General features: G+C 64.2%; 1 protein-coding gene across 1 annotated transcript in view; it reads right to left on the bottom strand.

Moving 5' to 3' along the window:
* CHCHD6 (coiled-coil-helix-coiled-coil-helix domain containing 6) overlaps positions 1–12,095 on the bottom strand; it is a 120,562-nt gene that overhangs the window by 16,194 nt on the left and 92,273 nt on the right. Inside the window, exon 6 of the mRNA XM_031471092.2 lies at positions 974–1,044. Coding sequence (XP_031326952.1) covers positions 974–1,044 — 71 coding nt within the window. The remainder of the gene's footprint in view (positions 1–973; positions 1,045–12,095) is intronic.

Raw genomic sequence — 12,095 nt, 5'->3', positions numbered from 1 at the left:
GAGCCAGGCAGGACCTTGTCTGCAGGGGACCTGCAGCTGGAACGATCGGCGCTCAGGGTCCATGCAGCCCCCATGCCCACTCGCTTCTGGGCTCCGAGGGTCCCACAGGCATCTCTGCCGCCCGCTGGAAAGCCCTCCTCCAAGTGTCCGTCCCCACCCCAGGCCCTGAGCCGCAGGAGAGGCTCTCCTCCCTACACCCACCCTTCAGTCGGCTGTACCAGCGTCCGTGTATGTCCCCAGGAGGTCCCTGCCGTGCCAGGTATGACTAGATGTGCCCCCCTGCTCCCCACATGGCTTACCTCAGCAGCCAAAGCCCCCGAACCTCTGTGAGTGTCCCCTCGAGGTGGCGGGCCCTCCCCTGCCCCACTCTGCACGGTGACTGGATTCCGGGGGACTCACCCCAATTCAGCCCTGGGGGGGCAGGGAGCTGTGGAGACCCAGGGTATCTCCGGAGGTCTACAGGTCCCAGGAGACAACCGCACAAGAGGGACCCCGCAGACCTTCCCAAGGCCTGCACCCTTGTTCCCGCCGTTCTGGCTCCAAGGCCTCCCCTCCAGCACGGGAGCACGCAGACGACAGGGCACTCCTCAGGGCCACCTGGGCATCTGTGCAGACTGTGGGGCTCAGGCCCAGGCACGCAGAGGAGCCCACAGGGGACAGGCCACTCTGGAAGCCCCTCCGAGGGTGGGGGACACGCAGCAACACTTCCTGCCTCCCTGGGGCCCCGAGTGCAGCACCCGGCCCAGCTCGCAGGACACAGACCTCAACAGCTCAGCCCGACCTCAAGCCCCGAGACCCCGCCCCCCCAGGCAGAGGGCAGCTCTGCTCACAGCCGGCACAGGGCGGCCTCAGACCCGGGGCGAACAGACGGCGTCTGTGCTACTGGGACGTAACGCCAGGCTCGAGGTGACAGGTTTGAAGCGCGTGGGGGAGTTTCACGCGCAGGCGAAGCTCACAAGGAAGCTGCTCTTACTTGATGGCGCCTTCCATTTTCGAAGCTGCCTCGTGGAACTGCTGTGAAGACAGCCTGTATGTCTCGACGTTCTACGAAGAGAAAACAGAACCAGTTACCAGGCTGAACCCCCCTCCCTCCCTCCTGGCTGCAGCCTCGCTGAACGCACAGAGGCCCAGCCCCCGGCCAGCACCACACGGAGGGCGACTGGTCCACAGTGAGGGCCCAGCACCTCGGGGACCCACCGTGGCAGCAGAATCCTCAGAAGCCACGGCTGGAAGGACACACAGGCCCTGCACTCAGGGGTCCCACCCACCCCGTCTTGCAGATAAAGCTTTACCAGCATACAGCCACGGCCACAACTCGTGAACGCACCATCTGTGGCTGTTCCTGTGCACCACAGCGTGGACAGACTGTGCTGCCCGCATGGCCTAAGGCATTTACTACCTTTAAAGAAGAAGTCTGCTGAGCCTCCTTCTGGTCCAGCCCCTATGGCAGGTGGACTGCTGCCCAGAGACGTGCAGCCATTCGCCCAAGTCACACAGCAGGCGGCGGTGCCAGGACCGCAGCCCAGGCGCGTGGTTCCAGCTGGGACCACGCACTCAGCAGCACTGCTGGGCCATCCCAGAGGCACACGTGTCCTTCCTTCTGAGGCCACCCAGTGGAAGTGCCCAGGGCCCGGGCGGTGTGGAGGTGGCAGCATGAGAGAGAGGCGTCCCTCTGGTCAGTCCCACCACCTCTTTGCGCCCCAAGGCCACCTGGGCCCAGCCCCTAGCCCTCCCAGTCGCCACAGGAGACCGGCAGAACGAGCAGATGCCCCGGCACCAGCCCCGTCAGGCTTCCCAGCAGACCCGGCTTCTCACAGGACGTGGTCGTGAGAATGAAGCCGGAGGCAGGGCTGGCCTCGGACTGCCCAGCGAGACATCTCGTGGGGCTGCCCACCCTGTGAGGACCTGGGCCAGACCTGCCCACAGCAGTGTGGGAGGGCTGGTCCCCACTTTACAGATGGGCAAAAGCAGGCGTCTGGCTCCAGGTGCTCCCTGGGGCATGGGACAGCTGGTCCCCAAGAGTAGCTGGTGAGGCAGGCAAAGGGACCCCACATCCCCAAGCCAGAAGGAACACACCACTCAGACCAGAAAGAGTGACAGGTGCCCAGAGCCATGCAGGGCATCAAAGGTGGGGTCTGGCCCGGAGGGGACCAGGCCTCCGGGAAGAGCCAGCTGGGACAGACGTGGACGGGGCCCCGAGAGCTGCAGGCCCATGAGGGGTGGGAATTCTGCTCCGGGCCCTGCTGGAGTGATCCTGCTGCCCGCCTCTGGCCCCAGCTGCTGAGTGAGGTCACCCTGCATCTCCCCAGTATGGTTCTTCACCTCTGACCTGGGGAGACAGCCAATGCCCCCAGTGGTCGCCGGGCACTGCGAACACCCCAGTACCGCAGGTGCGGAGTGAATGGGGGCTCCCCCTCGCCCCCCCACCCGAGCTTCACGAGACCAACACCCAGCTCGTCGTCTCCCTGGACCCTGAATCTGCCTCAGCCAGTGGACAGTGGACCAATACCCAGGCCCCGGGAGGGTGAGGACGCAGGTCATGCTGCCCCCCTGCCCCGTGCAGGCAGACGCCCTCCTGACCTCGCGACAGGCTCCACCCTGGGCCCAGGTTGTACCTCCCACACCCGCACACCCACGTCTGAGTTCGCTGGGTCATTTCCTCCCCGAGCCCTGCCTCCCTGCGCACCGGGCACCGAGGGGGCGGGCCTGACCACCGTTAGGATGTGGCTCTCCCCGCAACAGAGCCTCCGGCTCAGGCCTCCCTCCCAGGAGGAGAGTCCGGCCCCTTCCAGGCCCCCCACGCCAACCATGTCCGCTTTCAAAGGAGCACCGGGATGCTCCGACCCTGCGTCTCCATGCACGGGTGAACTTGGTCAGTGGCTGAGGTGACCGTGACCTCAGACTGAACGTGTGGTCAGCGAGGCTTGTCACAGGAAGTGCCCACCGGCCAAGCAGCGGCTGTGACAGCCCTCTGAGCTTCCTCTACCAGCTGAGCATGACTCATGGGAACTCCCCTCCTGCCCCACGTCTGATCTGCTGAGCAGGAGGAGGACGGCGCCCCAGCATCCCCTGCACACAGAGGTCAGGTCTCCGCCCGGGAGCAGAGCAGCTCCCTGTGTCCACCCGGCCTTCCTGGGCTGCTGAGGGCACTCTGAGCCCTCTGCCAGCAAGAGCAGGGCCCTCCCCAGACTCCACTGAGGGGAGGGGCTTCTGGAAGGACTTGTGGGGGCACCCACCCTCACGGGGAGCCCCCCTGAGGGCCAGGGTCCTGAGACAATGCACCTGCCTCAGACTCCCAATTCCAGTGGGGAGGGCTGGAGAGGGTGTCCCTCCACCTTGGCCACGGGCAAAGGGGGGTTGTTATTTGCAAATGAAGGAGCTGCCAGGGCCTACGGCCCCGGGGGTCCTGCTCTGAGGCAAGGCACCGATTCCCTGCGGGTTAGCTGGCACCTGGCGATTTCTCTTCCCACTACACTTCAGACCCCAATTTTGAGCCCTTCCCTCCACCCCGTGAGCAGCTGCCCCTCCTCCTCCTCCAGCTGCTCCGACTGAACGGCTGAAACCAGAAGACCTGATCTCCATTAATTAAATCTGCCATTAAAAATTAAATAACGTGAGCAAGAAGGTGCAAGTGTTATCTCCACGGGTTTCAAAAGTCACAGTGTTTCTTCAATTACTTCCCAAGCACTTTTCATATTTCATACTGTCTGATTTCTCTAAGGGCCTGGCTTCTCGAGATCAAAAGAGAGTGCGGGGTGAGGGGTAGGGGCAGGCGGAGGAGGCTGGGAAGGAGGAGGAGGGGGAAGTGTCAGGCTGCCCCCACCCCCGCTGCAGCCAGGATGAGCCCTGGGCAGCACACGGGGTGGGTGGGGGTGGGCAAGGGGGTTGGGGAGGGCCAGGATGCAGAGCTCAGTCTGATGGCCTGGAGGGAGCCACCTTCATTCATTAGCTGCCAACTGTGTGCTCACGGGGACCCACGGGGTCTGTCCACCAGGCATGTGTCTGGCAGGACAGACGAGGCTAGGGTCTAAGAGCGTTCCAGGTTGAGGGGACGTCGGGCAGCGGGGATGGGTGTGGGCCAGGGTGCAAGCAGAGTCCTGACCCTGTAGGGGTCGGCGTCCCAGCTTCCCTGGGACAGTGCTGTGGGGGTTGCTACAGACGCCCCAAGACAGCGCACATAAACTGCTCAGAGCAGGGCCCAGCACAGGGCAAATAACAGACGTTAAGAACTTAATACCCAAATGCACGTCCACAAGGAAGGCCTCTGGAAGAGTGACGGAAAACGGAGGAGAGGGCGTGTCCTGGAAGATGGGGCCCCACCAAGGGAGGATTTTCAGCCGCTGCGCCCGACGCGTCCCCGGAGCTGCTGCCGGGCCTGGCGCAGGGGGCCCCCCAAGGGCAGATCTGAGAGAGCGCTGGGACGCGGCGTGTGTCTCAGTGGAGGGTCGCTAGGCAGCCACTCCGGGGACGCCGCCCACCGGGAGCTTGCAGACCGTGCAGAGGACGCAGAGCAGGCGGAAGGCCTGACCAGCGGGGGCAACGGGGGCCATGTGAGAACCGGGAACCTGGACCCCGCCCTGCTTACCAAATGCTGTGGGAACAAGGAAAAGCAACACTCACTGGCTCTGCTCCGTGGCCACGAGAACCGAGCCGTCAAACGGACCTCCCACCTGGGCGGTGTGTCCAGGGCAGGAAACGCTGGCCCTGCACCCCTAGAGTGACAGGCTCAGTAGGAGCGTCTGCGCTCTGCCGGATGAAGACACGAGGGTCGGAACCTCGAGGGGCAGGGGAGGACCCAGAGCAGGCCCATCTACCGCCCACGTGTTCACCTGTCCCCAGCGAGGGATCTAACGCATCGAAGGCCGTGCAGACCAAACCCAGACCCGACACACGGTCACATGCAGACAGCGTGAAGCCTAGGAGCCCAGCTACCTGGAGTGGGGAGTCCCAGCGACATTGGGGTGGCCGTGAGGGCCTCCGGGCCCCGGGCCAGGGCTCAAGGAGTCCCCGATCCCCCCAACTCAGCTCTCAGCTCACAGCCCCCCACCCCTGCCATCTGCAGAGCAGCGTCCAGGGCTCTCCTGAGCCACTGCCCTCCCGGAAGGATGCCCGTGGAGCCCCCCGGGCAGGCTCTGCACATCAAGGCTTGCCGTCTTCCGTGCCCCCCAGCCTCGTCCACCCTGCCAGGTCCTCCCAGTACCGACCTCCAAGGAGACCCCCCAGTCACGCTTCCACTCCCGACAAGAGCGTTCCCCACCTCTGGGCAGCGTCACTCCTCTGCCAGCTCCCTCTGGTGCTCTGTGCCACACACCGGGGCCCATCTCTCTGCCCTGGGCCAAGGGCCGTGGGAGTCGGGTCATTTGTGTGAACCAGAGAGTGGCCGGTTCCTCAGCTTGCTCAGACGTGCAGGTCTCGGGCTCCCTCTGCCCCATTCTCGGGAGTCACCTCAGCACTGCCCATGTCACCTCTGGGCCACAGAGGCCTGCAAACGGCTAATGAGTGTGTGTGACACTGGCTTCAGGTGAGACTCTCCTACAGGTATTTGGATGTGTGAGACGTCCTGGAGAAAAGTCTGTCAGCCCTGCTCCACCACGGGGAGGGCCAGGGCTTGGGGCGGGCTCTCCAGACCCTGAACCTCCGTGGGCCGGACTGAGTCTTGTCACATGGTGCAGTGTATGGTGGGGGGTTACCGTTCTCCCCTCTCAAGGGAGTGAGGAAGCAGAGCCTGGGCACCCACCTGTGCCCAGGGTGGGATACAAGTGTAGACGGGGATGTAGACTCAGATGCAGACATGGACACACATGCGGCACCCCTGGACAGCCCTGGGTCCACGGAACATGCTGTCACATCGTCATAACCGCACAGGACTTTGGGGTCTGATTTCCATTGGACACCACACCCTGGGCGAGCACCGACTGCCACCCACGAGCTGCTTCTCCTGGCGAGGAGCGGAGGTGTGCCTGGGGTAGAGGGCTGCCTCCGGGAGCTCCTGTCCTTCCCGGGCCCTGGGCTGGGAGGGGCTGAGACCGCCCCCACGAACAAGCAGCTTGGGGTTTCCTGGGAGTCCGGTCACCCACGGACGGTGGAGACCACGGGCTGGTGGACTGCAGAGCCCTCACCAGCCGGCTGTGTGCTCTGCCACGGGGCCGGTCGGGGCAGGCTCAGCTCCTGTCCGGGGTTGGGGGGGCCCTGTCAGGGTGCAGAGGCCGGAGGCAGAGTCGCAGGGCAGGCCTAGCTGCTCTCACACGGAAGCCGGGTGGCCCGCCAGGCCTGTGCTGCTGGCTAGCTGGCGTTTACATTTGCAGAAACCTATTTGGCTAAATGAGTATCTACGTAGTTTGAAGAAAAAATGCAGAGCACAATAGAAAATAAAAAGGTATTTGGAAAAAAATCAAGAGACGTGAATTTTAACTCCACTTCTGTGACTTGCTGGTGGCCCGTGGCAGTCAGAGCCTGGACCCCCCATGAGTCAGCTGTGGCTCTCCACAGCCAAGGGCCACACAGCAAAGGCCTCAGGACGGCTCTGCACCGGACCCCGCGGGGGTGGGAGGGAGGGACATGTCAGGAGCGGTGACTCAGGCCACAGAGGCCTGAACCAGGCGTCTCTGTTCCTCGTGTGGATCTGAGAAGTTCCGCGCCCACATGCATCTGCCTCGGCAAGGAGACTCTGCCCTGAGACCAGGCGGCCCACGCTCCTGAGGCCTCTTTCCGGGTGCCTGGGGGTGGGGTGGGGGGTACGGGGGGGTACATTTCAGAGCAAAGGGATAGAGTGAAAGACAAGACGGTCCTAAAGGCTGGGAGGAGGCGCCCATGGTAAAGAACAGGAAGGATGAGCCACGGCAGGCCCGCCAGGGCGACGGACACCCTGGGTCCAAGAGGAGCCCGGGCTGGGCCAGAGCCTCCTGCTCCAGTGGGCCCACGTCCCCTCCAGGCTCAGACCCCCTGCCGTCCAGCAGCAGTGGCCCCAGGGAGCAGGCTCAGCTCCAGCTGGCCCTGGGCACCTCACTCTGGCCGGGGTGAGAAGAGGCTGGCAAGCCAGGTTTCCTCTGGGAATAAGCAGAGACATGGCCAGCGGACCGTGGAGGTAACATGGGGTCAGGGGTCAGGGCCAGGGTGGACCAAAGCCAGGAGAGAAACTCTGGGACCCGGGGCAGAGCTGTGGGTCGGAGTCGGGGGAGCAGAGTCAGGGGCTGGGGGGAGGCCCTAGCCCTGCCGACCTGCTGGTTCTAGCTTAAGATAAACTTCTACTTGCTTGACAAAACCTACCTAATCCGACCAAAACACTTCACAACCAAGTCCCATGCAGAGGAGGGACACACCCCAGGGTCCAGGGCTGCGGGGCCGGGGGGGGGCCTCAGGTTGAAGAATGATGAAACTGCTTTGAAGTCACCTGTTTATCTTAAAGAGTAACTTGAATTTTCCATGCTATTCTGCCATGTGTTGGCTTTAATATGAAAATAGCATTTCTCCCCCCAAAAGATTAATGTAAAATTGACATTCCAGAAAGACGTGCCCTTTCTAGTCTGTAGTCTCAGCTCTCACACCCTGGCACACGCACCTGGGGGGCACACACACCGCGGGGGGCACACACACCCCGGGGACACACACCTGGGGGCACACACACCCGGGGCGCAAGCACTGGGGGGACAAGCTGGCCCCACAGATCTGTAACGGCTCTCCCAGGTCTCCCTTGGGAACCAGAAAGCTGGTTGTGGTGCCAATGGGGTGAGGCCAGTAAACACGGCAAAGGAGTAGGAGAGGCTAGCCTCCTGCACCCAGTGCTGCTTCAATGCCCGAGTCCCTCAAGACACAGAGGATCCAGGGTGCCGGACGCTTGCTGCCCAGACGACGGTACGCCTGTTACGCTGATGCAGACGGAGCCTCTCCCGGAGCCTGGACACACGTTTCCCTGCCCAGGTGGCCTCTCTACTCAGCGTCTCGTGCACTGGCCTTGGCGTGTGCAGAGGCCCGTATGTCCTCTCTCCTGCCCTCCCCTGCTGCCGACAGCCCAGAGTGATGGACGCAGGGGCTGCTGCTGGAGCGGTCATCACTACCGGTCACCTGACACCAGCCCCTGGGGAGCCCTCCCCTGCACGGACTCACTGCCCCGCCGCACGTCACCGCACCTCTCCAGGTTCCCGCACAACGAGCCAATCAGACCCGGCCGAGGTGAGGGCTCCTTCCGGCTTGAAGAGTCTATGATTTTAGCTCTGCATCTGTTAACAAGCACGAGGACTGCTGGGTTTGCCGGCAGAGGGAGAGCCTGAGACGTGTCACTAGGGCGCAAGCAGCCCGCGGTGGGGCAACGCTGTGAGACTCCGCCCGGGTGAGGCTCGGGAAGTCAGCAGGAAAGCGTGCCCAGTGGCTCCTCCTGGCGAGTGGGATGAGGGCTGGTGGAAGACAGGCGCCCCGCCCTGCGTGGTCTTACAAGGCTCACGTGTGTGCGTGGCGCTAACTCAGATACACGAACACGCACAGAACACCCATCCCACGCAGCTCGGCACCGCTGCCGGGGCTCTGCTCCCAGCTCACGGCAGCCTCAGCGTCTCCTGCCTGGCTGTGTGGCTCTCCACCTGCCGAGTCTCACAGGAGGACAAACGAAGGCCCCTCCCTGGTCACAGTCTATGGAGACCCTTCCCCAAGCCTCCTGAAGGCCCAGGGCTCCCTCTGGGCACCCCCTCCCCCTGTGCCCCGCTCCCCGCTGGCCAGGACACCCCTCCCTCCAGACTCAGCCCCTGATCTGCAGCCCAGCTGCCCGGCACAGTAACCACACCTGGGCAGACCCATCTGCCTGTCACCTGGGGAGGCCCGCGTGGTCCCCACAGGTCGGACAGGCAACATGTCACCTGAACCTGGAGAGCAGAGGTGCACACCTCCTTCAGCCAGAGCATCCGTCACACACCCGCCTCCCAAAGCTGCATCGCCCAATCACACACAAGTCAGCCAAGGAGACTTTCGGGCAATGAGAGCTTTCTGAGAAAAGGAAGATCTCCTCCAGGCAGCAGCACTCGCACCTGGGACAGAGTGGAAGGTGTGAGCATCGGGCCAGAAGGGCTCTGCCTCCCTGGGAGGAAGGGAGTCCGTTTTAAGAGGAGCAACCTTGACGGCTCCCGAGGAGGTGACCAGATCCCGAGGTTCCAGGAGTTGTGTCTCGTGTGAAAATGAGGAAAAGGCTGGATTTCGGGGAAGGCGGCCGTGCAGAGCAGGCGAGGGGTGTGGATCAGGGCAGGGACAGACCCACGGCCTCCCGAGGGCACAGCCAGGACTGTCCAGTGGGGTTTCCAGGGATGCCCAACACACCGGGCAGAGAGGCGGCACCAAGGAAGCTGCGAAGGTCCGAATGCGCCCTTCCCCACGGGGAGACCCCAGCACTGCGGCGGGTGTCCAGGTTCTGTACCGGGTCTCACAGCCTCTCCGGGACACTGCCTCTCAGCTGAAGATCCACCCGCTTACCAGTCCTGTGCAGAACAGGCTGCACCAAGGAGACGGCTGGGCTGTGCCGGGCAGAGCGGAGCTGCGGGCCCAGAGGACAGGCAGGTGGCGGCCAGGCCGCAGGAGGCATCTCAGCCAGCACGTCCCTGAGAGGCACCTGGCGCGCCGAGAAGCACAGGTGCCCCCATAGCCCAGCAGCCCCACCCCTTGGGCCCAGGACAAGGCCCAGGCACCGCGCTGAGGTGGGAGCTCCGGAGCAGGGCTGGCTCTGGGATCCACACCGCATCCCTGCTTCCAGGATGAGAGCCTCAGCCCGCGACCACTCGTCTGTCCGTAACAACCCGCAGACCCACCAGCGAGCCTGGTCGCTTAACCTCAGACCCACACCGAGTCCACCCACCTCTCAGCTCCCCCCTCCCTCACCCTCGGTCCCTGCCACTCACTGGGGACTGAGCAGAACCGCCTAGCTGGTCCTCCACACTCAGACCTGCCCGACCGGTTTACTACCCCAGGAACCCACGCCATCTCCCCAAGTGCAGTCACGGCTGCTTCCAGCATCCCAGGGCCCCCACCCTCCTCACCAGCCTCTCCCCCAGGCTCTGGCCTCACTGGCCTCCTCTGCCCAGCCTGTCTTTCTGCTCCACACTCTCCCAGATCGCTGACCCAGACCCGCCTGGCAGAAAGGAGCTGCTAAAGGGAGTCACCCGATCCGCCATCCCACGCGGCCAAAGCCACAGCCCCAAGGACACCTCCTAAAAAGCCCCTCCTCCGCTGCTCCTTCCCCAGGAGCTTCCCAGCCTGCCGAGACCTGCAGCTGCTGCACTTCCGTCTCCCTGCCCCCCGCCCCTGCGGGAATCCCATCCAAAGTGACACACTCCTTACTCCTGGGGGCTCCAGGGTGGAGAGGCCCTGCTCAGAAACACGCCTGGAAGACCAGGGCACCAAAGGATACGTGCCTCGGGAGTTCGCACATCATCACAAAACCTGCTCGTGGCAACCTGGAAGGTTCCTGGAGAACACCCGGCCTAGCCGCTCCCAAACTCAGACCACAGAGCTGCTGTTCCTGTCCCCACAGGCTGTCCTCCCAGAAGACCCCCCGGGGAAACGCAGGGGCTGCTTGTAGGGGCAGAGACCCTCCAACCTGCTCCCCCCACTCTGCCTCCTCCCCGTGGCCTGTGGGTGGGACCACCACACACATGGGCGGAGCCACAGCGGACTCCAGCCCTGCTGGCTGGGAGGAGCACGTGCACGCCTGGGACGCCCTCACTCAGCTGTTTATGACTTCTCCAAACTTCTCCAAACTGCTGACAGCGCCCGGTTCCCTGTGCTGGCCCCGCAGCGCGTGACCAGAAGCACGCACACACACGCACAAGCACACACACGCGAACAGGGTCCAGCCCGCCGCCCCTGCAGTGCCTCCTGCGGACCTGGTGGGAGACGGCAGGCCGGGCTGCTGTGGCATCAGGCTCCTTCCTGTAAAGGATGCCTCTGACACTCAAAGCCCCTCGGCGCTGCAGGAGCTGCGCGAAGGAGGTGTGGGGAGCAGAGGGAAGGGTGCAGCGGTCGTGGGCAGGGACACCTGCCGCAGGGGCGCGAGGGGCTCATGAGTGCTCAGGCAGGTGGAGGGCGGGGGCTGCGCGACTCCGGGAGCGTTGGTGGGCGTGGCTGGGGAGCACTGATGCATCAGGCAGCCACCCTCTGAGTCCGGGACACAGCATCTCGTCCTCTGTCCTCCGCGGGGGTCGAGGCAGAGCCAGCTGGCCTCTGCTTCTGCCCCCTACCCTGGCCCCACAGCCCCGGGCTGCTCCAAGGTGCAGGCACAGTTCTTCACAGTGGCTCTTCACAGCGGCTCTGAGGCCACCACCTTCCAGAAGCGTCCACTGTTCTCGCAGAACTGGCCAGTTTCCTCCCTGGGGTTCATGCCCTCTGCACCTGCCTGAGGCGGCCAGCCTCCTGCAAGCGTGGAGCCCACATCCCTGGTTGCCCATGTCAGTGGAGCAGACCCTGAGCCTGCAGTGGTCAGGCTCACGTGCCTCCCCTCAGGCACTGAGCTCTGCTCTCCCGTGGCCGGCGCTGCAGTGACGTGGGATCCCAGTGGACTCATGTGGTCACGTCCCTGCACTGGGGGCCTCTTGGGCTCAGGCCTCTGCTAGGGCAGCTCTGTGTGGGAGGTGCGCAGCCCGGCCCTAGGGTGACCAGGTAGAAAGCACAGTCCTGGCAGGTGCGTGGAAAGTGCGGCTGTGTCTCCATCGTCCATTCAAGCTTCTCCGTGCTGGGCGCCCCGCCCTTCTGGCCACCTTGTAGCCCACCACCACCCCCGGGCCCTGCAACCTGCAGCCCTGCATGACCCCAGGGCTTCCCTTCTCTCCAAGCCCACCCAGCGGCCTCGCCTCTGTGCAATGAGTGCACAGGGGAGGCAGGCACCCACACGCCTTCCCGGCCTCAGCCCTCGTCTCCGGTCCCTGCCTGCTGGCGAGCTCTCCCAGCACTGGCTGCAGGGGAGGGTGCATCTCTGGCCCCACCCCTTGGCACCCAGGGGCCCCTGTCTCTCTCCACTGGGCCCTGCCCCCTCCACGGCCCACGGCCTCCACAAGTCCCACCGCACGCAAGAGCAGCTCAGCGCCTCGGAACCCAGTACGCGGCGAGTGGGGCACGGTTCAGCC

Source organism: Camelus dromedarius, chromosome 17 (assembly GCF_036321535.1).
Source record: "Camelus dromedarius isolate mCamDro1 chromosome 17, mCamDro1.pat, whole genome shotgun sequence".
NCBI lineage: Eukaryota > Metazoa > Chordata > Mammalia > Artiodactyla > Camelidae > Camelus > Camelus dromedarius.
The sequence above is the reverse complement of the archived record's forward strand: the minus strand, read 5'-3'. Positions and strand labels throughout refer to the sequence as shown.